At 53.3% G+C, this 27,745-nt stretch overlaps 3 protein-coding genes across 3 annotated transcripts; all 3 read left to right on the forward strand.

The window, feature by feature from the left end:
* Positions 1–1,051: 1,051 nt before the first annotated feature.
* On the forward strand, positions 1,052–2,857 carry HOXC6 (homeobox C6; the record flags this gene model as incomplete). The annotated part of the gene is made up of 2 exons (XM_079715839.1): positions 1,052–1,451; positions 2,178–2,857. The coding sequence occupies 2 exons, from the start codon at positions 1,052–1,054 to the stop codon at positions 2,483–2,485; spliced, it is 708 nt and encodes a 235-aa protein (XP_079571965.1). The 3' UTR covers positions 2,486–2,857.
* A 2,886-nt stretch (positions 2,858–5,743) lies between these two features.
* HOXC5 (homeobox C5) lies at positions 5,744–7,113 on the forward strand (the record flags this gene model as incomplete). The annotated part of the gene is made up of 2 exons (XM_079715884.1): positions 5,744–6,197; positions 6,899–7,113. 2 exons carry the CDS (start codon positions 5,744–5,746, stop codon positions 7,111–7,113), a joined length of 669 nt encoding a protein of 222 aa, XP_079572010.1.
* A 17,924-nt stretch (positions 7,114–25,037) lies between these two features.
* HOXC4 (homeobox C4) lies at positions 25,038–27,082 on the forward strand (the record flags this gene model as incomplete). The annotated part of the gene is made up of 3 exons (XM_079715191.1): positions 25,038–25,145; positions 25,789–26,233; positions 26,727–27,082. Exons 2-3 carry the CDS (start codon positions 25,795–25,797, stop codon positions 27,080–27,082), a joined length of 795 nt encoding a protein of 264 aa, XP_079571317.1. The 5' UTR covers positions 25,038–25,145; positions 25,789–25,794.
* Between the last annotated feature and the right edge of the window lie 663 nt (positions 27,083–27,745).

The following is a 27,745-nucleotide window of genomic DNA, read 5'->3' on the forward strand; positions in this document are numbered from 1 at the left end:
CGCCGGCCTTCTCTTTCTGGCTGGATCCTATGTGAATTACCCCAACGGCCCTGGCTGGCTCTAAATCATAAATTCTCACCAACATAAACAGGAGTTGATGTGTCTAGAAAGACTCTCAGAGTTCTTTCTTCTTCCTTTCTTCCTTTTTTTTCTCTCTCTCCCACCGTTTACTTTTTTCTCTTCCTTTCCTATTTATTTTTAAAATAAATCTTCCCTTTTAGGCAAAAATGCTTCAAGAGTTCCCCCCAAAAGGGATCCTGAGGAGGAGGTAGATGGGGGGCTAGGAGGAAGAGGAAGCAGATGCATGGCTGCACACCTCAGCTCTGCCACTGCACCCTGCAGTCTCACTCTTCCCTCTTTAGACTTAGGGACTCCCCACAGGCTCCCTCCACCCCAGACTCTCCTTCCTCTGAGCACCATGTTTTATGCAATTTCTTTCCACTTTTGATTTTTAAAAAAAAATTATTGGGAAAAGTATACTGGTTTAATGATGTGGACTCACTCCATGGAGTATCAAACCAGGATCTCCTGTAGGATTTCTGGGGATCTCCCTGAGCTGGGAGGGAGTTCCTCCCATGGAGAAATCAAGATGTAATTTTAGAAGGGGGCAGATATAAAAGATGAAATCAGATTGAAAATACAGGGATTTCTCCAGCCCTGGCTGTGGCTACAGCACAGCGAAGTTAGCTGGTGCTGAGAGATTTCCTGGGAGTGCAGCTCTCCTTTTCTGGGCCCCAAGGCCCTGGTCGGGGACATTCACCCTTCCTTCACCTTCAAAACAGTTCCCTTACATATATATTTTAAAAAGAAATCCAAGTCTTACTTTCAAAGCACACACTTAGTCTCAACTAGGGAATCAACAGAAGCAGAAGCGATTTTTTTCCCCCTTCTTGACATCTGGCTTGCGATTGGCTGGGAGGGGGTCAGCTGACTTTGTCATTTTGTCTGTCCTGGATTGGAGCCGTCCCTATAACCATCTAGTTCCGAGTACAAACTGGAGACAGAAATAAATATTAAAGAAATCATAGCCCGACCAGGTAAAGGCAAAGGGATGAATTCCTACTTCACTAACCCTTCCTTATCCTGCCACCTCGCCGGGGGCCAGGACGTCCTCCCCAACGTCGCCCTCAATTCCACCGCCTATGATCCAGTGAGGCATTTCTCGACCTATGGAGCGGCCGTTGCCCAGAACCGGATCTACTCGACTCCCTTTTATTCGCCACAGGAGAATGTCGTGTTCAGTTCCAGCCGAGGGCCGTATGACTATGGATCTAATTCCTTTTACCAGGAGAAAGACATGCTCTCAAACTGCAGACAAAACACCTTAGGACATAACACACAGACCTCAATTGCTCAGGATTTTAGTTCTGAGCAGGGCAGGACTGCGCCCCAGGACCAGAAAGCCAGTATCCAGATTTACCCCTGGATGCAGCGAATGAATTCGCACAGTGGTGAGTTTTACAGCTCCGAGATATAAATTAAATAAACTGAACTGGCTTTATGACCGGCTTCCCTAGAAGAACGGGCGGAGAGAGTTTTTTATGGCCCCATAAAAACAATCACGCTCGTCTCCTCGCCGACGCCGAGACAGGGCCCCCTCTTCTGCCCCCTTTGCTCGCCTCCCGCTTGCTCGCAGGGGCCTGGCCCCCTCGGCCCCTGACGGATTGGAGGGCTCCAAGGCGAGCTGAGGGGGCAGGAACAGGGCAGGGGATGAGGGGAGGGGGTGGGGAGGCCCCCAAAGTCGAGTCAGGCTGAGGAGAAGGGAGGGGGAGAGGAGGGGACAGAGAAGTGGGGAGAAGTTTCCAAGGAGCTAGGGCGCTTGGGGAGATGGGGGAACCCAGTCGTTCAGAAATGGGGCCCCATCCCCCGTGTTTGGGATTTTTCGAAAATCAGCTTTTAGACTTGCAGCTTTCTGCCTGGTTCTGTCCCCCACCCTACCCCCACCTTTCTTTGGGACCCACCTACCAACCTGGCGGTGGGGGGACTGAATAAATTTGGGATCCTGGCTGTAGTCCCCCCAGTGGGGGTGGAGACAAGGCAGAGAGGAGAAGGCTGGAGCCCGAGGGGGCCCGTGAGTTGCTGGCCAAGTTGGGAGGGTCAGGGCTGTGCTAGGCTAAATCGTCTGCGGAGGGTGCCTTGCTGATTGTTTTTAGTGTGTTTTGTGCCCGGATCTCTAGGGGTCGGCTATGGAGCGGACCGGAGGCGCGGTCGCCAGATCTACTCGCGGTACCAGACCCTGGAACTGGAGAAGGAATTTCACTTCAACCGCTACCTAACGCGGCGCCGGCGCATCGAGATCGCCAACGCGCTCTGCCTGACCGAGCGACAGATCAAAATCTGGTTCCAGAACCGCCGGATGAAGTGGAAAAAAGAGTCTAATCTCACGTCCACGCTCTCAGGGGGCGGCGGAGGGGCCGCGGTCGACAGCCTGGGCGGAAAAGAGGAAAAGCGGGAAGAGACAGAAGAGGAGAAGCAGAAAGAGTGACCAGGACTGTCCCTGCCACCCCTCTCTCTCCTGCTCCCTCGCTCCCCCCAACTCCCTTCTAATCACACACTCTGTATTTATCACTGGCACAATTGATGTTTGGACTTCCTGAGACAAAATTAGGGAGTCAAATATGGACCTGAAAAGTCAGCTCTGGACCCCCTCCCTCACCGCACAGACTCTTTCACAAGGCGCCTCCTCCTCTCCTGCTCCCTCGCTAGCTCGTTCTCGGCTCGTCTGCAGGCCCCTTCCCTCGCCCAGGCCTTGGGGCTCATGCCTGAACCTCGCTTCAGACTCCACAGATCTCCCTCCAAACGAGGACTTGGCCTCCCACCCTCTCGGCGCCCCCCACCCCCGCCCCCGCCCCCGCGCAGAGAGCCGGCTCCCGGGCCCGGGGGCCTCCGCTCCCAGGCCTCAGGGCCCGGCGTGGCAGCCGGGGAGGGCGGGAGGCCCAAGTAGGGTGCGTGGTGGTCCCACAGCAACCCCCAGGGCCTGCCCGCAGCCCCCGCCCGGCCCCTCTGCCCCAGCAAATGCCCAGCCCAGGCGAATTGTATTTAAAGAATCCTGGGGATCATTATGGCATATTACAAACTGTGACCATATCTGTGTGAATATTTTTAGCTGTATTTGTGGTCTCTGTATTTATATTTATGTTTAGCACCGTCCGTGTTCCAATCCCATCTTAAAAAGGAAAAAAAAAAAAAAAACAAAAGAGGGAAAAGTACAAAAAGAGAAAAAATAGTGAATGACGTTTGTTTAGCCGGTAGGAGAAAAATAATAAATTTTAAAAATCCCGTCGTGTTACCCTCCTGTATAAATCCGACCTCTGGATCCGTTCTCGAATATTTAATAAAACTGATACTATTTTTAAAAGTTTATATCGGGATTTCTGTTAATTCGCTCGCCTTCCGGCCTTGGGGTGAAACTTGGAGCAGGCTCCGAGCGCTCTCGCGTCTGCCCGCCGCCTGCGAGCCCCCGGCCCCCTGCACGCGCCTCGCCCGGCCCGGCGCTGAGCCCTGCCTCCCGGTTCTCCCGGGGATCGCGCTGGTGGCTGGGAGGCCTCTCCGGGTTCCCCACATAGAGCAACGCCCTCGCCCCGCAAAAAGGGCCGCACGGGGTTTCGCTGGGGGTAGAGTGGGAGCCCGGGTTGGTCGGAGTGGTCTCCGGTCCCACACAGGCCTTTCTTCCTGCCTTTGGTAGTCTGGGGTCCTCGGCTTCTGAACCCCGGGCCCCAAAGGCCAGAAAGGACGCATTATCCAGGCCCCAGGTCACCCCCGCCCACTCCCCGGAGCGAGGAGGGAGGCGCCGCCGGAAGCCAGCAGGGCAGACCCCGGCCCGCGCCAGGCCGACTCTTGCGAAACGTGGCGGAGGCGGAGAACCGAGGGAAAGAGGAGACCGCGGGACCCGAGCCCTTCGGCAGAGATTGAGCGATTCAAGGACATCTCGGAAAAGAAAGCCTGGAAACTGAGCTCTCGCCTGCTCTGGGACTCCTGACGTGGCCGGGACCAAATTCCTTCCTCCTTACAGCGCCAGCCCCAGTCTGGTTCCTTACTCTTTCTTCTCCCCTCAAACTAGGCCAGTGAGGAGCGCAGCCAGACCCTAGCCCTTCCCCAGCTCAGGCCTTCTCTCCTAAGCCCAGCCAGAGAAACCTGAGTGGACCTAGGGGGTGAGGTAGTGAGGGGGTCTCCCAGAGGGAAAAAATCCGCCAGTCTTCCAGACCTTCCAGATCCCCCGCCAGCGCCCCTTCCAGCGCCTCTGCCAGCGGGGGCGGGAGGGGGGCTTCTCCTGGCCGGGGCGGATATTTCCTGGGGAGAGACAGTCAGGAAAGAATAAGACTTGGGGCTAGGGGAGGGGGGATGTAAAGGGGCCGAATGGCTGCGGAGCCCTTGGTCACAGGATGTGAAGGTGGCCCAGGCGCCTGCCCTGCCTACCCCCATCCCCCCACCCCCAGCTAGATCCTTTTGGACACCTCCAGATAGCTCAGAAATTGCTCTCCTGTGGACCTTCTGAACCCAGCTCCCTGGAAAGCCTGGTCCAGAGGCCTTTCCTCCAAAGGGCACAAAACAGGCCTTTTCCTCTGCCCTGCTCATATAATATTTGTGGAAGCTTGAATCTTGCTTCTCCATGCCCTCAATTAACATCTATTTTCCATCCAAAATACCTGGCATGGGTACCACACCAGGGTCATACCCAGGGATGCAGAGCAGTCCTCCAGTTCATTGTGTCTGGTTCTTTACCCACCCAGCTAGCCATCCACCCACTCATACAATTGAAAATTGCCTTGTTGCTACTCTGGGGTCCGTGGCATGATGAGGAGGCCTACTCATCTTCCCCTGGCTCCTCACCTCCAGGCTCATCCCAGAGTCCCCAGCACTCTCAGTCCCATGAGCCCCCTATCTAGTTCTGCCCACCCGGGACCCCTCCTCCTGGGCATCCTGCCTCCCTCTGCAGAGGCTGGGTTCACTTTCTCAGGCTGACAGGCACCTCCTCAGCAGTATTAGGGCCCTGGGGCCTCAAAGGAAAGGGACCTCGACCCTTGGTTTAGAGAACCTGAGATAAGCCCCCTCCGGCCTGGGTAGGGGCTCTCCTACCTCAATCCCCTTCCCTCAGCCATTTGAACATTGAAAGGCCCCGGGGTTGGGGAGGATGGGGCCATCGTTACCCAAGAAAACCCCGAGAAAACAAAAAACCAAAAAACAAAACAAACCCTCTATGCATCCTAGTGAAGCCTCATCTCCCCTTAAAATTAAATACAATTTAAAAGGCCATTTCAGTGGTTTGTTGCAGCAACACCCAGCTTCTCCTGTACAGCGTGGAAAATCCAGAGTCCTGAAGGCCAGCCAGCGAGCCAGGCTGCGATTCCTCCAAGGAGGCACCAGGTGTCGCTGTGGGCTCGTTGTCCCGCCTACCCCCCAATTCCAAGAACCTTTTTTTTTTTTCCTCCCCCGTCTCTCTCTTTCTCTCTCTCCCTCACTCCCTCTCCCCCTTGGTTGGGCTTTGCCAACATATCAAGATGCGTTTCGCCGGCTTCCATCACTAACCTCCCGGAGGTCATCAAGCCAAATTTATGAGTGGCCGCTCGAGTCACGTGACTCTATTTAAGGCTCCCTTATTTGGGAAGAGCGCATAGGATAAAGAAAGAGATATCTCCACCTATAAATTGTGCACTTTGGAGAACAAAAAACCCCTCAACTTCAAAGAGTCACAAATCACCCTTAATCAAAAAGGGTGCAGAAATTTTTTTGGGCCCTCCCCGCCATGAGCTCCTACGTAGCCAATTCATTCTATAAGCAGAGCCCCAATATCCCTGCCTATAACATGCAAACTTGTGGGAACTATGGATCGGCCTCAGAGGTGCAGGCATCCAGGTACTGCTACGGCGGATTGGACTTAAGCATCACTTTCCCACCGCCTGCGCCTTCCAACTCTCTCCACGGGGTAGACATGGCTGCCAACCCCCGGGCTCACCCCGACCGCCCCGCCTGCAGCGCCGCGGCCGCTCCGGGACACGCTCTGGGCAGAGATGAAGCGGCTCCTCTGAACCCCGGGATGTACAGTCAGAAGGCGGCTCGCCCAGCGCTGGAGGAGCGAGCTAAGAGCAGTGGGGAGATCAAAGAGGAGCAGGCGCAGACAGGGCAGCCCGCCGGACTGAGCCAGCCACCGGCCCCGCCACAGATTTACCCGTGGATGACCAAACTGCACATGAGCCACGGTAAACTTTAGGACTTCATTTTGCGCGCTCGGGTCCGCCTGGGTTTTATAGGCCATGCGGGGCAAATAAAGAAAAAAAAACCTGCGGCCATAAATTTTACGATCCAGGCATCAATGGCTCGTAAAACTGTCCACTAAAAGGCTTAGAGGCTGTGTGCGCCCAAATTTACGACGACATAATTGGATCATAGGAACAAAACGTGTATAAAAGGCAATATTCAATTTTGGGGGGAGAGGGAGGGAGTTAAAAAAATAGAGGGATCTGAAGGGTGAGGAGCGCGGGGCTCCAGAGCGGGGATCCCCCCGCGGTCCCTCCTCCCTCCCCTGCGGAGCCGGCTCGGCCGCCGCTTGCCGCTCCGGAAGATTCCAGCGACTTGGGAGGGGCGGGAGGGGGGTCCCCGGTGCTCGGATCTCGAGGGTGCTTATTGTTCGGTCCGAGCCTGGGTCTCCCTCTCCCCTCCACCCCCTCAGCCCCTCCGGCTGCTGAGTGAAGGCTGCGGCGGAAAGTTTCCTGCCTGGGCGGAGGCGCCTCTCCCGGGGCCAGGCTGGCCTGGGCCGGGCCCGCCCGCGGCCCGCCGGGCCTGTCCTGCCCCGCTCGCGTCTTCTCCCTCCGGCCGCGGGTGGGGGCCTGGGGCTGGGATGGGGAAGCTGGGGCGCTGCACGCTATTCACCCCTTCCTGGCTTGGGGGGTTTATATTCCAGAGACTGACGGCAAGCGGTCCCGAACCAGTTACACGCGCTACCAGACTCTGGAACTGGAAAAAGAATTCCACTTTAACCGCTACCTCACTCGCCGCAGGCGCATAGAGATCGCCAACAACTTGTGTCTCAACGAGAGACAGATCAAGATCTGGTTCCAGAACCGCAGGATGAAGTGGAAGAAAGATTCCAAAATGAAAAGCAAAGAGGCTCTCTAGAGGCAGCGGGGAGGCCCGCTGAGAGCACCCCGAGCCCGCTTCGGTCCCTGCGCCTTTCCTTTTCGGTTTTCCTCTCTCGGTATAGGGCGGGGCTTGGAGCATCGGCTCCCCAGCCTCACAGACAAAAGCTCTTTCCCTTGGCATTCCGCATCCCCACCGACCCCAGGTTCCCGCGTCGCTGCCCGCGCTGCCCGGACTCCCCTCAGTTCTGCTCAGCACCGAGGTCCCAGGGCAGGCTATCCGCAGACTCCCCAGAGGGCTGTGGCATAGGGGCTGGTGCTGAGCGAACCCGGCCTGGGCTGCCTCTCAGGATTCCTGCCCAGCGTGGCCGCTGGGGTTCAGGTGGGCCCTGCGGGCGCCTCAGGCCCCGCGCCGGGACCCTCCGGCCTCGCCCTCTCCTTTGTTCCCGGCTGCGGGCTCGGTAAGAGGATGTTTGTGCCTGGCGGAGTCTGGCACCAGACTCGGGGTGCTTCCTTGTAGCCACTAAACTCGATGTTCATTTTTAAAATGATTTGCATATGAAAGGGGGAAGATGACTGACTCCCTAGGACCCCCTTGGTTGCCCTATGCTCTCCCAGCCTGCGCCCCCCACCCCAAAGCCCGGGAACTTGTCCAGCCTGCGCTCTCTGCATGCCCTCTCAGGCCCCCAGCCTCAGACCGCTAGCTAGCTCAGCTATTGGGGTTCCCTGCTACTGGACCCCAGCAAAGGTCCTAGAGGCTCCTGGCTGCCCCAGTAGTCCCTGCCACGACTTTCGGTGTCCTTCTCATCGCTGTTGTCCAACTATTTATTGACTCCAGGTCTTTCCTGAAACTATATTTTGTCATATCAAATAAAGACAAAGAGAGACGAGGACTAAAGATGCAGCGGCTCCTCTCTATTTGGGGGGCATGTATTGGGGGAAATCGTCTAAATGGGCTATGGGGTGTTGGGGAGGCCCACAGCCTTTAAGCCTCTCCTTTAAAAGAATTTTTAGGAGCCTCTAGGAGTATTGAGAAGAGTGAAGGTCGAACTGAGCTTTTTTCCCAATCCCTGGCTCCAAGAAGGACCTCTCGGGGAAGGGGAGGGCACCCAAGCCGTCTGTACTGGCTTTTCCCATGCTGTGGCTGTCCCAGGCATTCAGGCCTCTGCACCCACTCCCACTTTGGCTGGGTGGATCTGAGGCCTCTAGCCTCTAGCAGCGGCCCCACAGCATGCCAGAGCTAACCTGCAGGGACCAGGGACCCATGGCTCCATGGTGCTCAGACTCAGGCCCTTCTGGGCCTGTGCAGAGCTCTCTCAGGGCTACGTGGTCCCCGGGCCTCGCTGGACATAGAGGAAGGGCTGAGCTCTCAGCCTAGGGGCCTATTTGGTCCCAAAAGGATGCTCAGAAAGAGTTGGTACTGCTCAGTAGAGGGGCGCTGTGGGAGGAGGTGTGTGAGCTTTCTAAGGTGGTGGGGAAGCAGTGGGGCAACCTGCAGTTTGTACCTGCCTGGCAGGAAATGTTCAGACTCTCTTCCCCACCTCCTAGGGCCTAGGGCTATGCAGGACAATTAGCTGGGAGAGGAGCTGCATAGACCAGTGCCTGAGTTGGGTCTGTTTGCCATCATTTATCTCAGTCTCTGGGATTTTGTGTGGAGGGGGAGGGGGAGCTAAAGGGAAGGGGAAAAGGCAGATAATTCAGGTGGTGCCTGAGGCTGGCCTAGGCCAAAGATCTGCTCTGCCCCAGGCTCCTGGGATGGGATGGGGGAGGAAGTACTTTATAGGAGAAACAAATGCGGGAAGGGTTCATAAAACTTTACTGCATTTCCTCTCCCGCCTCCCACGACGGGGTGATTTCCTGGAGCCAAGCCTAGGCCCCCCACACTGGGGGTGGGGGCCAGTTCAGGATCTGGGCTAGAAGTCTATTCCAGCAGCCAAGAGGGAAAGGGAGCAGAGAGGCTTTGGGGAGGGGCAAGGAGAATATTTATGGTTATTAATGCTGATGCTCCTTGGATTTATTATAAGGACTGACTTCTCTGAATCCCACTGCCTAAGCTGCCAGTCTGTCATTTTTTTTTTTTCTGAAAGACCCAAGAGCCTTGCCTCACCCCATACTTAGCATGTAGGAGGTCTCCACACATGTTTCTTGAACTGCACACCCATGGCTACACCCTTCCCCTTCTCACTGCACTCAGGCCAGGTTAGGGAGCCTGTAATGTCTCTCTTCCACTAGCGCTCAGCAGTCAGCCCAGCCCTGCACCAAGTCATCTGTCTCCTTTCTCTCAATAAAATGTGTAATTTTCTTCAGGGAGTTATTTTAATTTTTTCTCCATGCTGAGTAAAACTATTCAGCGAGCAGTGAAGCGTGGAGAAGCACTGGTGTCTCCAGTGGGTGACAGTTAACTGAGAAAGAGGTCGTGGTGTCCACCATCACCCACCCCAGCCTCCCTGACTGCGAGGCCCTGCGCTTCCTCCCAGGGGTTGAGGTGGGGTGGGGTGAGGGGACGCATCACCCCTGGCCAGGGGTGGGGACAGTGTGGCTCAGACCCGCTGGGCAGGGTACACCAGCCCCACTATGCACTGATGCCTCCTCCCCGCAGGGTTTGGGTCTCTCTTTCCCTGGAGGAGCTGGCGTAGTGACTCCAGTCGGCCAGACTTGGGTAGACACAGCCGTGCCTGCCAGTTTTCCTCCCTCTGTCACAGTCCGCAGACCTGCGCTCAGGGCCCAGCCTCTGCTTCAGCGGCATCAGCGATCACAACCTAGACAGAGGCCTCGGACGTACTCCCTTGCACTGCGAGTGGGTGCGGCCCAGACTCTTGCTTTCTCCCTGAGCAGAGGCTTCTGCTTCACCAGCCAGCCTCCTGGAACAATCTTCAAGTACCAGGGTTTGGCATTGCTCTTGGGGAGTTAGTGGAGGGGCTTCTGGGTCCTAAACAGAGACCATGGAGCCTGCTTCTCCACTTTGCCCTGGAACCCACCCCCTCTGGCAGTGAGAAAGAAGGGAAAGAAGCATGACTTACCTTCCCGGGGGAGTGGGAAGAGGGGGACACGGCCCACTCTGAGCAATTAGAGGAGAGAGGAGGAAAAAAATAGGAGGAAAAAAAATATCAACACGACCTCGAAGGCGACAGGTCCTTATGGAAGTAAGTAAGTAAATAAATAAATAAAGATCCACCCTCTGCCCTCTCCCCACCCGGCAAGGGGGGTATGGGGGTGAGGCCAAGGAGCAGCGCAAGGGCTTTTTAGTGTAACTGAGCATTAGAGAAACACGCACTGCTTCTATGTGAATTTAGGAGTTTGAAACTTTTGGAGGTTATTTATGTGAATGGCCTGAAGGCAAGCCCATGAGTGGCTCTTGGGGGACCACGTGATGTCATTAAACCAAGTTTTATGGTGTAGGGAGAGCTGACAAACCCACAATATATTTACATCATATATAATCTTAACTGTCCAGCCACGCAGCTGCTGGTGAGGTTTAATGCTAGGACAGAGGGCCTGGCAGTTAGAGGGGATTACGGCGCTGGGGATGATGGTGAGAGAGGTTACATCTTCGCAAATGAATCCCAGACGAACGCTGTAAGTTAATTTTCTCTCTCTCTGACCCTTTCTCCCATTTACCTAATCCCCCCCCCCCCCGGCAAAGAGGAGGCAGTTCCCACTCATGAAGGGAGGGGAAGAAGGCCTCCCCAGGCCGGGGTGGGAGAAGAAGAGGAGAAGCCGCTGGGAGGTAGGAGGATGGGGGAGCTTGTCTCCCCAGACCAGCCCTCCCCACCCCCAGCCCCTCAGTCCCTCCAGCTGCAAGTCGACGGGGGTAAAGACAGACCTGGGTCCTTTAGAGCTTTGCCAGGTCTCCCTGACCCTCTCCCTTCTCAGTTGAGAAGAAAGACAGCGGCAGACACAGGGATGTTTGGCGTTTGTTAGGAGTGTGTAAACTCTAGGCGCAAGTGCAAAGGGCCTCTGGGGCCCTTGTTCTGGGGAGGGGCCAGTTCAGCCCTTGGCCAGTGGCCCAGAGCCCAGGCAGGGCAGGCAGCTGGGGAGGGGGACAGGGAAGGAGGCCTTTGGGACTATTGAGCCCACAGGCTGTGAACTGAAATGGCGGAAGCATCTTAAAGTTGGCGGGTGGAGCCCAGGGAGTCCCGAAACATTCTCTCTCTCTTCACCACCAGGCCTGGGTGGGCAGCTGTCCCACTCTCCACAGTCTGGGGTCTTAGTCTGTCTGGGGCCAGTGTGGTTTCATGCCTCCCCCTCCCTCTAACTGTCGGGGTCTTTCCTGGCATCCCTAGCCCTGGCCTGAGGTAAAACTAGGCCCTGGAGGCCTAGAGGCTCCTGCTGTGAGTGCAGTATAAATGGGCACGGGAGTGGAGGCAATGTCTTTACTAGGCTGGCCAGGAAAGTCCCCTGGCCCCGAGGAGAGAGTGGCCTCTGGGCGATGGAGCCCTCAGGACCCAATATGGGCATGGTGCCCTGGGGCCAATCTCAGGCTGAGACTCCCTTCAGGTTTCTAGGAAGGAACAGCAGAGGCGTTGGGCACAGAGGCACCTGCGTGTGGAGGACACGTAGTGTTCACCTCCCCGTGCTTCACTGGGAGCTAAACCAAGAAAATGACAACATAGGAACGCAGGTTCTCTGAAGGGGCCAGGGATTCCAAAGCAGGGTGGAAAGCGGGTCCTTAGGGGGCAAGGCATCTAGGCCAGGGGGAAGGGGGAGGGGAGCGAGGAGGGGAGCCAGAGAAGAGGGGGAGGGAATGTTTTGGGGGCAAGGGGCTCTGGGCGCCCACTGGGTGGAGAGGTGCAGCTGGGGACAGGAGGAGGATGCTGTTACCGTGCCCCTGTCGCCCAAAAGACTGAGAAAGAAACAGGAATCAGGCAGAGGCAGGGGGTCCAGGCAGACTCTGGCAGGGCGGTGGGGGACAGAGACCCAAGGACACCTGCTGTCAGAGCTGGAGCCCCATCCCTCCCTCTAGGGGACTGTCACATGCTAGAGGAGCTGAAGAGCAGGGGCGCCCAGGTGGAGAACTCTCCAAAGCCTTCCCTCCGGGCCTCAGTCCCTCAACACCGGCCTCCCCCTCCAGCCTCCCACCCCTTTATTTTCTGGAGAGGCGTTAGGATCCCAGCGGACTCTTCCCAGTAACCCACTGGAGAATTAACTCTCGTGTTCTCCCTTTCTCGTTAGGGGCCCTCCCCGACCCTACCCCTCCCACCCAGTCTGATTTTGAGGATTTTTGGAAACTTTCCATCCAAGCAGCAGGGAGATGGGAGTTTCCCTTGGTCTATAACTTGACTCCCCCCCTCCCTCCAGCCTCCCTTGGGTCTTGGGGAGCGAATCTAATGGTCTTCAATCCAGAATTTAATCAGGGCCAAAGTCCCACACCCAGGCAAGACTCGCTGCCTTCCCCCACTCCTGGCCAGATCTCAGTCCCGGAGGGTTTCTATGACTCCCTCACCCCGTTTTCCTGTTTCTTAGGCTCAAAAGTTCCATGTAAATATCACCCCCTTCTTCCCACCCCAGTAATTGCAGATTGTCTTTCCTCTCAGATAATTTGCCACGGCGTTGTTGTTGTTGTTTGTTTTTTTGCTGTGGTGGGGTTTTTTTTACATTTATTTATTTATTTTGCTGTTTTGTAGGACTAATACAAATGGAAGTAGTACAAACACAAACGGGCCTTGAGATTCTTGGCTTTCCCACCCTTCCCCCATTCTGGAATTTGAGGTTTCTCTGGAATAGGGGGATGGGCGGTCCATCAGGTGCCAAGGTGCCCCAACTAACCCGGAAAGCTTTTAATTTTGCTCCTAGGTCTTTAACCCTAGAAGAGGTCAAGCAACCAATCAGAAATGCGCTAAGCAGGGTCACATGGCCTTTAGCAACCAATCAGCCAAAAAGTACTGGGGTCTCAGTCTTGGCCTTACCCGGACTCCTCTTCCTCCCTCCCCACCACCCTCTTTAGTTCTTGGGTCCTCCATGTCTCTGATGTGAAGGGGATAAGTGATGCTGAGAATATTCTAGCCCTCTTCCTCTGTCCCTGACCCAGCTCTGGGGAGTCTGGCTTTTGTCCTCCAGTTCTAACAAAGTTATACTTCGAGATCAGTCTCAACTGTACTGGGATCTGAGGTTGTGGGGCATCCTCTGTATTATTCTCATGTTCTCCTGTGTGATCTTACCCAATTCCCTGGACTTTATAGATAATGCACTCTAGATTAGGCTGTACAGTGGGTGTGGATGCGAACTCCAGCCCTGAATTCAAATTCTGACTATGATTATTCCCTATACACTTACCTTGCACACCTTTTCGTTTTCATTCTCTTCTGATTCTCTTGGGGACAGGTGGAGTGATTAGAAGAGACCTCTTTTGATTTATCTTTCTGGAAATGCTCCAGAAGCCATTAGCTTTATCAAAGTGTCTCTGGCATGGTTGGGGAAGGGAGCAAAAGTAGAGACTTTTTGAAAGTTGTATTTGGTACCTTTAGTTTGTTGAATAACTTCAAGCCAGTTGAAAGAAGCATTCTGAAAAAGGAAATCAGCACAGAAAACCAGGACCCTTCCCCCTCCCTGCCCCCATACTAAACAGGTGATGGATTTAAGTCCCCTTCCTTTCCATTCTTTTAACAAGATATGATGATGATGATGATGATGATGACGATCCTTTGTCCTGGCCAATGGTTATCAAAGGACACAGCCACTGAAGGTGTGGATTTTGGTGTTTGTGTTTATACATGGGTTAGGTCAGAACAAGCAATGGCTGATAAACTATTTCTGAGCAAGACCATCTGATGGCACAGAGAATGTGCATGTATGGCAGGAGTGCTTGTCCTCAGGTCTCCTGAACACTTGACTTTCAGGTCCAGACCCAGGCATTTCTCCCCCCACCCCCATCCGCCAGTCTCCAAGGCTTTGTTCCAGGGTTAATTTTCTGGTTGAGTTCCCCTCCCCTTCTCCTCCTCCTGAACTCCTGCCCTCCTTGAACTGACTGAGGAGCAAGAGTTCTGATGGGCTGTGCCACCCAGACCTCTAAGCCCTCCTCTGGGGGTGTCAAGGGATAGCCCAGATTGAGCTGGGCTTTGTCAGCAACCCCTGTCAGTTTGCCTTCTGGGTGGGGCTGATTTGGGGCCAATGTCACAGGTCAGGTGGGAAGGATTAGAATGAGAAGCCAGAGGGAGGGCAGCTCTTCTCAGAAACCACTGAGCCCCCACTTCCCAAGTCACCTTCAATCCCACCACTCCATTGACCTCTATCATGAATTAGAATTAGAGCACACAAACTTATTTTTCCCTAGTAGATGGTGTGGTAGTCTTGTCTGAGACCAATCCTCACTTCTATGTGGGTATCTCATGCTGGAGTTTCCAGACTCCAGGAAAGTAAGGAAAGAAAGGGCAGGAGTGTTGGCTCATTCTAAGCAGGCACTGGGAAGAGAGATTTTATTGCCTCAGCCCCTCTTAATATCCAGGTCAACTTTATCTGTGTCTTTGACTCTCCCTCTCTTTGTGTAATTGCTTTGGGCTGAGTTTCTGAGCTGAAACATCATTGTCCTGGGCTTTAATTCTGTGCTTTCCTTTCCTGGAGAGACAGGCACTGCTCTGAGCCTCCTCCTCAGTGGGATTGGAGACCCTTAGAGGTGGAGAAAGGACAGAATCTGGATTCAGGACCCCAAGCTAGGGCTTTTTGGCTTTTTGAACTTCAATTTAAAGAAGAGACTAGCTGTTAGAGGGCCAAGAAAATCACGTCCGTTTTGTCGGGTCTTTGTAACCCAGAATGGTGTGTCTGTTGTGATACCTCCCTTCACTGCTTTGATGGGGCCCCAGGAGCCCAAGGAGTCTGGACTGAGGAACTGAGGTAATAGAGATCTCTTTGTCCTTGAGTCCTACAGAAGAACCCTGGGATCCATTTTCTTCTCCCACTCCTAGGAAGATTCACTGTGTGTGGGTGGGGGTGGGAGGGAGATGAAATTTGGGACTTAGGGAAGTTGGGCTAGGTTATCCAGGACCTTGTTCAGCCGCTGATGACCAGGCCTTAGAAGCTAGAATGAGAGGTTGACCAGAAGGCTCTGGGCATGCTGGGGAGCCTTTGCAGGATGGAGGCTACTTCTCTACACCTGACACAAGTGCATAGAAAATGCCAAGTGTATGTGTCCAAGTGTGTATGAAAGAGGTCTGAAGCCCAGGCTGGACACAGTAAACCAGCCTTAAACTAACTTCCCAGTAGCCCATGATTCTTCCCATCAGCCCAGCCTGAAGACCATTTGTCCTCCCCTCCCCACTCATGCCCTCGAGCCCTAGGCATCTGTTAAGTATCTTCCCTTCTGCCTCCCTGGAAAACCAACCCCCTGAAGCAGCCCCCACAGATGGGGGCAGCCAGGCTCTTGGTGACCTTTAGTGTCCTGTTGGCCTGTTGAGTTGTAGGGGGTTGGAAGGCAATGTGGGACTATGAGGCCAGATCCTTATCTGATCAAATCTGCTCTTCAGGCTCAATTCCAAATATCTTAGGGCTGCTTCTCTGCTCAGATAGTGGAGAAAATTCTTGTCTAGTAAATACTTCTTTAAAAAGTCAACTTTCTGGGGCTTCCCTGGTGGCGCAGTGGTTGAGAGTCCGCCTGCCGATGCAGGGGATACGGGTTCGTGCCCCGGTCTGGGAAGATCCCACATGCCGCGGAGCGGCTGGGCCCGTGAGCCATGGCCGCTGGGCCTGCGCGTCCGGAGCCTGTGCTCTGCAGCGGGAGTGGCCACAACAGTGAGAGGCCCGCGTACTGCAAAAAAAAAAAAAAAAAAAACAGTCAACTTTCTGGCTGGAAAACCCAGTGTGTCTGTGAGTGTGTGTGTGTGCGTGTGTGTTTGTGTGTGTGTGTATGAAGTGAGTAAGGGTCAGGTCCCTCATTTTACATTGTGTCTCTCCCCCTCCTCTGGGTGGAGGATGGGGGCGTGGGCTGAGGTTTTATTGAAGGTGCTTTTCCTGTCGGGAGTAGAGATGGGGTCATAAAGCCTAGAGGAGGCTGTTTTGATCTGGTGACTTCTCAGGAAGTAGCATTTGAGCTTTTGCTTTGTAAATCACTCTCCCCCAAGCTGGCCAACTAGATTGGATTGCACTTCTCCAAGCCCACCTGGGGCCCTCCTTACCTCCCTTTCCCCAGTAAACCAAAGCAGAAAAATCAAAGGAAGTCCAGGGTCCCCCAAATCCTCTGCCTCCAATAAGAAAAGGGCTCATTAGTGATTTTTCCCCCTCAAAACTCCAGATTTAAAAATCATGCCATCTTTTATTTTCTTTTGCCCACACAGACCTTGGTTCCCCCAACCCCTTAGTTAAAAAGGAACTAACATGGAAAGCAATCAGCTTCTGAGCCTGGTGGTAGATACCATGACTCCTGGGGGCTCTACTCTCTTCTGGGGCCGCTGTCTCCCTGTGACATCTTTCCTGAGCCCCAAACCCCTTCTTGACAGGGTGGGAATTCAGGTCTGTAAGAGAGAGCTCATGAAGAGAAGGGATGGGAGGGGGGCATATAGATGACTCCATCTAGCATTGTATGAATGGAGGAAACTCTCTGCAATCAGTGACTGGGTTTTATGTAATTAAGATGGGTGCAGGGTTGTGTGTAAGCCCACAGCCTTCTCACATTTCTCTCTAACCAAGCTGTTGCAAAAAAAAAAAATTCATATTTTACCTAAATGGCTCCATTTTGTAATGTTAATGAGCCTTCCCCTCCTAAAGACACCCCAGCTTCCCATGGATCCGTCCCCCAGCTTTGGGTTAGGGAGCTAAAGGGAAAAGAAGTAAAGAGTCCTCTACCTCTGTCTCAGTTCGGGCTACATCAAGTCAGGATGCTTTCAGGTCCAGTTGTCAGGGCTCCTATCCATCGCCAGAGAGATGCCCCATATGCTGGAAATAAGGCCATAGATTATATGAGTCCCTGGGCCCTCTTAGCACTTACTTGCACAGGCTTCAGTTTACTCTCATTTATTTCCCAGAGAAGTCTGGGCTGGGGTACCTCAAACCCACAAGGATCAGAGAATCTCCCTCATTCCTAAGATTCGATGCAAATACACGTGTCTTTATAGAGAGCTGAGCAATCCCATAGCTGTATACGTGAAAATGTATTTATAGATTGCTCTGTGTATAACAGGCTGTGTGTTTTACATCCCTCTCTACTCCACATTTAAATGCAGATTTATAGATATTTAGATTTATAGATACACAGTGAACATAACGGTCCTCTGTCAAATTCCTGTGAGCACATTACCAATCTCTCTATAGTGTTGGATGTATAAGCTGGGGTGTATTGGTATAGCTCTCCCTAAATATCTGGATGAATAATTGGTGAGGTTTTTCCCTCGGTTGGAAAGAACTCTGCGTGTGTTGTTCAATCTCTATTTTGAAAATTTTATCTAGATTTATGCAAAAGTCCCAACTCATAAAATAGCTACATATTGAAGCTACATATTTGGAGATCTTTATAGTCTTTGCAGTTTTGCTGCAAACTTAAATATTTGAAGGTATGTTTAGAGATGGTTCCATAATGCATGTATCTATATGTAGGGGCATAGATCTCCCTCTAGAAGGACTGAAACTTACTGCATCTCTCTGTCTCTCTATCTCTGTGTCAATAAAGACATCAGGTGAGTGGGGATAGGGAACAAATATCTTTGGGCTGTTTTGCTTATTAAAGGGAGTGATTCTGTTGCTATCTCCAAGGCTGAGTTCAAATGAGTTATTTGCCCCCGAAAACCTGCTCTAGGGGCCACAGTCCTCTCCAGGCTGTCCCTGTGACCTGAAATCCCAGCCCAGGCTCCCCAACCTGCAGTACCCCCCCCAAGACAGTCACTAAGAAGGGAGAGAGAAGGGAAGAGTCCTCTAGCTCCGCTCCTCTTGGCTCCCAGGGTGGAGAGGCTGACGGAGGCGTTGTCCCCCCACGCCAACTGGGCCTTTGAAATTTGGGGAGAAGAGCGTTCAAGTCCCCCACTATTTTTGTAGGGTGCCCAAATGGTGCCAGAGTCACTGCCCGACCCATAGATGCCTCCTCCCCAATTGTTCTTGGTGCCCAGGGCCCAATTAAGCGGCCGCCTCACTCCCGGCAGCCGAGCTCTTATCGGCCGGGATTGATGCCTCCACGGCTCCTGTATATCATTTCCAAGATTTTTTCTGTCCAACTCCTCGGCTCCTTTGGCTTGCGCGGCTTTGACTAATGATTGCTACAGATGCCAACGTCTCCAGAATCCTAATAGCCAGGCAGGCGGACTCTTATTTACCCGGCAACATTTCTGCGGGAAGGGGTGGGGGGAGAGGGGCTGAGGGAGCTGGGGCTGGGCTGTTGCAGGTGGTGGTGGGGACAGGGAGAAGGTTGTGACCAACTCACGTTTCACTGAACTTCTTCCCCAGTGAGAAGGACATTCCCAACTCCCTCCTCTCCCTGAGGGAAAAGCAGGATCATAAAATAGTGCTAATAGTAACTCAGAGCTCGCCTCATTGAAAAGGGTCAAAGAACGAACAGGACATGGGGAAATAATCAGAGAAGTGTTTATTAGTTGTAAATAGATGAGAGATTAAGCGGGAGACCAGCGGTTTAGGGAGGAAAAAGAGGGATTTTTTTTTTCTTCCGGAGGAGAGAAAGGGAAGTTCAGCTACGGTGGGAGAAGGGGCTCCTTTTTAAAATTTCACGTCTTCCCTGTCCTCTCCGCACCCCGCATCTAGTCTTCCCGTCCGTGGAAATGCCTCCCGTCCTTCCCTTACTTCGCCTCACCTTCGGTCCCTCCGGTGTGGGACCGCGGCCACTTCCCAGAGGCTGCTCCGGTGCCCGCTGGGGCTGCCCGGGTGATGGGGTCTCTATCTGGGGCTGGGGAGCAAAATCAGACCCAACGGCCAACTGCGGGCTGGGGGCCGCCGGCCCTGCGGTCCCACTCGCGCCGAAGTGGTGGAAAGTTGCGGCCGAATTCGCTTCTCCCGGCGCTTCTGGGCCGCCGGCGGGGCGGGTCTTTGGGGGAAGCACCTGGAGCTCCCCGCCGAGCCTGGAGCCGGGCGTCGCGCTTCCCGGGGTCTCGATCCAGACCTTCCCAGACATACACCCCTCATTCGGGTGAAGAGAAAACAAAAATGCTGAGCAGCCCGGCTCCGAGCCCAGGCATGGAGTGCTAACTCCAACGCGGAACATTTTTCTATCAGAGATAACGGAGCACAAAATAATTCAGCAAGGCGGATGGGCAGGAGCACGGTCGGTGTGAGACCCCCGCGCGGTGAAGTGGCTGCAGAGCGGACCGCGCCGCACAGCCCGGGAGGACCATTTCGTTGGAGTGTAGGGCGAGGCCGCAGCCCGGACCCGGACCCAGCCGCCCGAGGGCCAGTCTCTAAATTACAGCCCATCAGGAGGACTCGGAAATGCAAAACAGGGAGCCGAAAGATTTAAACAGTCGGAGGCGGAGGCGTCCCGACGCGGCCAAAGCGAAAATCAATCACGTAATTAAAACGGGGAGGGGGCGAGGCCCGAGCTTGGGGGTCCGGGGTTCAGAGGAGGCGGCCAAGGTGCGAGCCGAGGTGGGCGAGCGGCCTGAGGATGGGGCTCTCCCGCCGCGGCCGGGGCGCGGAGGGGCTGCGGGGAAGTTTGTGACAGATCCCTATTGATCCCCGCTTGGCTGGAAAGAGCAGGCTGTGTGTCCTCTTCTAGGCCGGACCCTGAAGCCGCCCGATGGGCCCTTCCCGGGCTCCCCCATTTTCATGGGGTTGTGGCGTGTGATGATCCCTGAGGTGCCCCGATCTGTCCAGGCAGGTTTGTCTGAGAGCGCAATGGCACCAAGACGTTGCCTCTGGGTTTAAGGGGATAGAGGGAAGTGGCACCCTAGTTTCAGGCACTTACATGTTGCTTTCGGACTGGATTCCTCCACCCCAGGAATCAAGGCTTGCCTTTGGAATGACTGTCATCTAGGGATCCAGGTTTGGAAGGGAGGTGAGTGGGCTTATTAAGGGGAAACTTGGGCCTGAGCTAACTGGACCCTTTGGGCAGGGAAGGAGAAGGAACAGTTCCTGGAGGAAAAAAATAAGGCACGCAGGGAGCTCTGTTTGTGAGGGAATGATGATATTACTGAGGTTAATGATGATAATGATCGGGTATGGCTGGGTCAGCCTGGAGAGAACAAGCTCTCCACAGCCCTTTCTCACAGAGGCTTCTCTGGAGAAGTCACCGGCTCCCCAACTTGGGTGTGACTGGGGTGAATAAAATGAAGACCTTTCCTCCCTTTCCCTGCCCATTCCTCTCCCATTCCTTAAGAACTCCAGAAAAAAAGGGGGAAACCTTATAAAATCTTCAACTCCCCCCCCCATCATTTTCCTCTGCTCTCTCCAGTTCAGTAAAATGCATCATCTCTGGGCACTGGGCTTTTGCCGGGCGCCCTTCTTAGGAAGTTCAGCAAGCAGTTACCGGGCCAAGTCCCCATGAATTCTGTTTCTGACCCTGGATGAGACCCAGGATTCTCTTGCCTGCTCTATTGGAATTCTCCCTCTATCCTTAGCCTTTCCCAGTCCCTGCCTTCCTTGGTCCTGGGTGTCTGATCCCATGGGTCTCTGGCAGCTCAGAGGCCAAGAGCATGTTGAGATGCCCACATCAGCTCCCCAAAGGGATCCCACCTTCCTATCTGCTTCTTAATTCTGGGAGCACCAGGTCAGGGAGCTCTCTGTAAGCTCCCCTAAGCCAGCCTAATTCCTAGATCTTTCAAAACCACATTTAGAGAGCTTTAAAAGTAAAAGTCCTTTCCCCCTCTAACAGGAAAGTTCAGGTTACAAATCTTCAGCAGCGCAAGCTTCCTGCAGCCATAAGTCAGAATTTTCGACAACAACAAAAAAGAAGAATTAAAGCTTGCATCAAAGGGAGAAAGGGACACCCCAGCCCCAATTTTAAAGGGGATCCAATCCAGCAGCCTTGGACAAGAGTGGGGACCTCACTTGACAAGAGTCAGTGAGGCCAGGATGGGCAAGGAAGGGGGTGGGGAATCCAATCTCTAACTAACAATTTCTCCAGCATAAAAATGAAACATCAAATTCGTTAGCCCAGGGCCTTCATTTTTCCCCTTCCACATTATAACTAGTTATTGAACTCGTTGGAAGATCTAAAGGCCATTTGCGAAGAGACAAATTTCAATGGAGTTTCCCCATCAATAACCCCATGGCAGTGACCTATTGGAACAAGTCAAACACCCGAGGTGAAATGCAGGTCACTCTGTCTAACCAATATTAAAATGCAGCCACTTTTTAAAAAGCCACTTTAAACGAGATTTGAGGAAAATTGAATTCCAAGGAAGGCAAAGCAAGGAGAGGGAAATCCATGAGAGGACCTTGCCTATGGTCTCCGAACAAACAAGAGAGATTCATCTTTAATATTTAAAGGGGGGCAAATTAACATTCCATGATTGCTTTTTTTTTTTTTTGAGACTATAAGCGATTCCAGGAAAAAAAAAAAAAGGTTGAGTATTTTCTGGTGACACTTCTGGGTTATTAAAATCATTTTAGACCAATTCATTACTTTTACTGACAAGAGATTTAAGAAAAAATCAATTAAGCATTTGCATATTCTTTTGCATACATTAGCCCTGCCTGCTGGCGTTAGAAAGGGACAAAACACATACATATATACATATACACACATGGGGAAAAATGGGAGCCTTGCTTTAGATTGGGGTTTTCAAGTTGCTCAGAGAAAAAATAAAAATGAAATGAATTACTTGATTGTATACCATCTAAAAGTCAATTTATTTGAGGAAGAAGAAAGAGACATGTTGCAATTTTTAATCTCTAAAACAACAACAAAAACCACATACACACATGGGCGCGTGTGCCCGCACACACCCACATCCTGCACTTCTGAGAGTGGGGAGTGGAATGACCCTCATTTTCCTTCTCTTTGCCCTCCAAGTCCTGAGTTGGTTCTCCCACTTATTTTTCTCCCTAGGAAAATCCAGGGATTCTGAGAGGTGAGATTTTAAGGCATCGCAGAATCAGTGGAGCCGCTGAGGTCTCTCAGCCGGCAGCTTGTTACCGGGGAGGGGAGGAATATGGGTTATCCAACGGTCAGTATGGTAATCCGGGCACAATAAGGCCTCGCACACAATGGACACATATTTTTCTTCAGCGGTGTCAGAAGGGAAGCGCTTTGTACTGAAACGTGTTTCCGAAAGAGAAACGAGATCAAGATTTAGAAAGGATATGGCGTGAGGGGGGCATTCAGACAGTGATTGCTTAGAGACTGGCAAAAGGTGATCAGAAAAAATAAAAAATAAAATTGGGGCAGAGAGAGGTGGAGGGCAGAGCAGGGGTTGGAGATCCCTGGGCTGAGGAGGCAGGAGGGCGAAGCACAAAAGGAGATACAAGGATTCATCACGGGCAAGAACCGCTTTATTGCCCCCCTCCCTAACCCGTTAAGCCAGTGCTAAGTACAGAAGCCCTCCGAAGGGATCTTATTTCTGTGCTTGCAATAATATCCTGGTGAAAATGTTCTTGTGTGTGTGTGTGGTAGAGTCTGGCTTGTTATTTTCCCCATAGGCAACTTTCTTTCTATGAAGATATAGGAGCCCAAAGAGAGGGTTTTGGTAAATGATGTAGATAAGTGTGGGCATACTTGGAGGAGTCCCCCAGATTTCATTTTCTGGATGTGCAATCGAATTAGCTCTGAAAACCTGGAACGAAAACTCCACAGATTTATGGCTGCATAAGGAGGCATTTAATACATTAATAAATATTAATAGTATGAATGCATATATATTTGTTAGCAGTAATAACCAAAGACGGATTGGACACGTGGTTGGAGGCATCTGAACTCTCTGGATCTACTTACACGTACTGACCTGAAGTGGGTTTCCTGCTCCCGTTCCCTCGACCCACCTGCAGGAGCTCAGAATCCTAGGGAGTGGTGCTGTGACATGTGCAATGCCTTGGGAAGGACTCCCTAATAAGCCCAAGAGGGTGAAGAGATGGAAGAAAAGCGAGCTGAGGCGGGGGCAGGGCAGCTAGAAGGTGAATGTGAGGACTGGGAGCAGGGGAGCCAGGTGGAGCAGAGATTATTCCCTGCCTGGATGAGGTGGGGCAGCCTGATCCAGGTGCAGGCCTAGAAGGGAGGATGGGGGTGGGGCTGGAAGGCTTTCTCCTTCAGCAGCCTTCCTCCCACCCTACCTGAGCTCTCAGGAGCTTTGCCTCTCCCCAAGCAGCAGTCTGGGGCTGGGTTCAGAATCTTTATGTAGATCAGCAGTCAGCAATGGTTTCCCTCTGCCACTTCCAACAACTTATAATTAACCTATCCCCCTCCCACCAATAATAAAACCCTCACGCACTCCAAATCACTGTCCACCAAGCAGCAGCCTTCCCCATCTCACAGTCTCAAGTTCCTCTTCCAACCAAACCAGCCAGTCCTCACACGCAGAGGGTCCCGGACAGGAGTGGGCAGGAGTTCTCAACCAACTTTGGAAATCTGAGAACCTCTTCTAAGAGATGGTCAACCTCCAGGGAATTCCGGTTCTCTCACCCATCTGGTGGTAGGGGTCGGGCACTGACCTCTTGGGGAGAGGGTATCCAGGGACTGCCCCCCCCCCCAAGCACTGGCTCTTGGTGAGCCTGGGGTGAGTGTGGGGGCCTTAAGCATTGCAGAAGGGAAGGCAGCCAGGGGCCCAGGCAGGGTGAATCAGTCTCTTTGGGCATCGGCTGTGGCCCAGCTCTCATTCCAGCCCTCAGGGTGAGCCCTAATTTGGAAGTGGGGACCTCTGACATCCCAATGGTGGTGCGAGACAGACTGGGAATCTCCCGCCTTCAGCCTCCCTCTCACAAGGGTTTTATTTCTTTTCCCTTTCCCCTTCCTCATTCCCTTAATTGCAGATGTTCTAATTAAACCCTCAAATAGTTGTTATGCCGTTTTCAAAGGTACTTATTCAAGTGTCAACCAGGCTGGGCTGGGAGGAGGCAGCGTAGGGCGGCGAATTAAAGGTAGATTGACTAATCACAGCGGCGATCATAATAATAAAATCAGAGGGGAAAAAAATCACATTACGACTTTTCGTGGAAAGGAGGGAGCAGGCAGCCAGCGGCCGCCAGCCCTGCGCTGCCGCCGACACAAAGAGTGCGGGCGATTCCGCGAGACTGATTTATGACGTTTTACAGCCCTATAAAAGCTGTAGCGACGAGGCAAGCGCTTCTACCACCGCTGGCAGATTTAGTCTAATAAATAAAACATAAACAGTTAACTTTATGTGTCACTTTTATTGTTATCAAGTAAAATATAGCCGAGCCCCGGCAAGCTATGATTTTAAACTATAATTGTTATCAAGTGCAACAAGGGGACCCGGCTCCCTCCCTGGGCTCTCCCTTCTGCCACCCCCCTCAACTCTGAGTTATGGGATCAGTTAATTGGAATTGGTGTAAGATGTGGCCACCCCTAGCTGAGGGGGAGTGTGTCAGAAAGCAGCTCTTCCTTGCCCCCTCCCTCCTCCATGGCCCTGCCACCCCACCATCAGGGTATTCCTGTGGGTGGGTAGCAGAGAGAGGGGAGGGTGCAGGAACGGGCTGGAGACCCCCAAGGCCCGCCCAGCATCCCCAGCTTCGTGAGCTCACCCTTCAGCTTTTGGAAGGCGGCCTGGAGCTGGCCCTTGAGGATGCGTGTTTACATGTAAACACATGTGTTACATGGATACAATCCCTGGCCGGAAGCAGGCTCTACAGACGAAGGCCTCCCCCTTAGCTAGCTCTGCCCTCTGTGGGGATGGAGAAAGAAGAGCTCCCTGGGCCTTGGCTGGGCACCATCCCAGGGCACTCCTCCCTGCTCCAGGTCCTTGGGAACCAGCCTTGGAGGCAGTTGTCAGAAAGCAGCAGGCCAGACGGAATGGAGAGTGGAAACAGCGGCCAGCAGGAGAGATCCTCTGCTCTGGGCTGGGAAGGGAGGGTTAGTGGGTACTCGGGGAGGGCAAGGCTTCTGAACTCTGCTTTTGCCAACCACTTCCTGTCTCTCTTCAGCGGGGGCTCAACCCCCAGACCTCCAGAAATGACGTCAGAATCATTTGCATCCCGCTGCCTCTACCTGCCCGGTCCAGCTGGGACCCTGCCTCGCCGGCCCCACGGCCAGAGGGTTGGGTGAGTGTGTATGGGGAAGGGGGCTGGACTCTGGTCTCCTTGGATGGGGGGCATCCCAGGCTCACCAGCTTCCTGGGCTCAGCCTGGGCCTCTCCCCATCCAACCTCCACTCCAGTCCTGATTCAACTTCCTCTTCCTGCGAAAGAAGGGCGCTGCCACGGTGCCCTACACAGACTGAGACAGGATCGCCATGAATGGAGACCTCTAGAAAAGCTCGGGAGCCGAAGACCGAGGGGCCCACCGGAGGCCCAAGGGGAGACCCTGGGAGGGGGCTGAATCACAGCCTCCCGACAGCCCCCCAATGCCCAGGCTCTGGAAGGGAGCTGGGGGCTTCCCATCTCCTTTTGCAGGGGAGGGTTGTCAGTCGGCGGGGTGTGCATTGGGGGCACCGCAGCCCCTGCCAGCTAACCCCGCATCACCGCCACACACCCCCCAGCACCACCACCACCACCACCACACACACACAAAAAATTGGATACATTTTGAATAAAGCGATTCGGTTCCTTATCCGGGGACTGGGTTGCTCCGTGTGATTGGCCGGCGGAGTCACATGGTGAAAGTAACTTTACAGGGTCGCTAGCTAGTAGGAGGGCTTTATGGAGCAGAAAAACGACAAAGCGAGAAAAATTATTTTCCACTCCAGAAATTAATGATCATGAGCTCGTATTTGATGGACTCTAACTACATCGATCCGAAATTTCCTCCATGCGAAGAATATTCGCAAAATAGCTACATCCCTGAACACAGTCCGGAATATTACGGCCGGACCAGGGAATCGGGATTCCAGCATCACCACCAGGAGCTGTACCCACCACCGCCTCCGCGCCCTAGCTACCCTGAGCGCCAGTATAGCTGCACCAGTCTCCAGGGGCCGGGCAATTCGCGAGGCCACGGCCCGGCCCAGGCGGGCCACCACCACCCCGAGAAATCACAGCCGCTCTGCGAGCCGGCGCCTCTCTCAGGCGCCTCCGCCTCCCCGTCCCCAGCCCCGCCAGCCTGCAGCCAGCCAGCCCCTGACCATCCCTCCAGCGCCGCCAGCAAGCAACCCATAGTCTACCCATGGATGAAAAAAATCCACGTTAGCACGGGTAGGCAACTTTGCTTTTTGCTCTCCCCCTCCCTCCCCTCTTCCCCAGCGCTCCCCACCCTCCTCGGCCCCCTCCGGCCCCCGTCCTCCTTTCTCTCCTTCCCCCTCTCTCTCCAGGAGCGACTCTGGGTTAGCACAATTGAACTGGATTTACGAGCGAGAATGGGTAATTACATCCCCCATAAATTTTATGGCTTAGCTACTCTGGGCAGTCCGAGCCATGTGCTACGATCTGTTCTGTATGTGTGAAAACTATGCTCGCTTTCTAAGGGCGCATAAATAATTCAGTGTCGTTGCAATGAGGATTCCCCTCTTATTACACTACAAAGTCTCCAGCTCCCTTCAACTTCTTTATAACCCGTTTAGCTTGATGACTTTATTTCCACTACCCCCTCCTCCTGTTACAACAGAGCTGAGGATGGGGTGAGGGTGGGGGGCGGGGAGCCTGCTGCCTTTGAACCCCACTATTTGCTTTCCCCCTCCCCCTCCCCCAGTGAACCCCAATTATAACGGAGGGGAACCCAAGCGCTCGAGGACAGCCTACACCCGGCAGCAAGTCCTGGAATTAGAGAAAGAGTTTCATTACAATCGCTACCTGACCCGAAGGAGAAGGATCGAGATCGCCCACTCGCTGTGCCTCTCTGAGAGGCAGATCAAAATCTGGTTCCAAAACCGTCGCATGAAATGGAAGAAGGACCACCGACTCCCCAACACCAAAGTCAGGTCAGCGCCCCCGGCCGGCGCTGCGCCCAGCACCCTCTCGGCAGCCACCCCGGGCACTTCTGAAGACCACTCCCAGAGCGCCACGCCACCGGAGCAGCAACGGGCAGAGGACATTACCAGGTTATAAAACATAACTCACACCCTGCCCCCACCCCAGGCCCCCATCCTCCCCTCACACACAAATTGACTCTTATTTATAGAATTTAATATATATATATATATATAGGTTCTTTTCTGTCTTCCTCCCACCTTATCCCTTGTCATCTCCAAACAGACAAAACAGATAAACAAACAAGCCCCCTGCCCTTCTCTCCTTTCCACTGTTAAGGACCCTTTTAAGCATGTGATGTTGTCTTAGCATGGTACCTGCTGGGTTTTTTTTTAAAGGCCATTTTGGGGGGTTATTTATTTTTTAAGGAAAAAAAGCTGCAAAAATTATATATTGCAAGGTACGATGGTCTGGTTTAGGTGCGTTTCAGGGGAAATGAGGAAAAGAAAAAAGGAAAGAGATTTTTAAGCCAATTCTCCTCCTTCTTCTTTCTCCTCCTCCTCCTTCCCCGCTCTTTCCTTAGGCCTTTTGCATTGAAAATGCACCAGGGGAGGTTAGTGAGGGGGAAGTCATTTTAAGGAGAACAAAGCTATGAAGTTCTTTTGTATTATTGTTGGGGGGAGCTGGGAGGAGCGGGGGGGAAGACAGCAGACAAAGCTAAATGCATCTGGAGAGCCTCTCAGAGCTGTTCAGTTTGAGGAGCCAAAAGAAAATAAAAATGAACTTTCAGTTCAGGGAGGC

Source organism: Hyperoodon ampullatus, assembly GCF_949752795.1.
Source record: "Hyperoodon ampullatus genome assembly, chromosome: 11".
NCBI lineage: Eukaryota > Metazoa > Chordata > Mammalia > Artiodactyla > Ziphiidae > Hyperoodon > Hyperoodon ampullatus.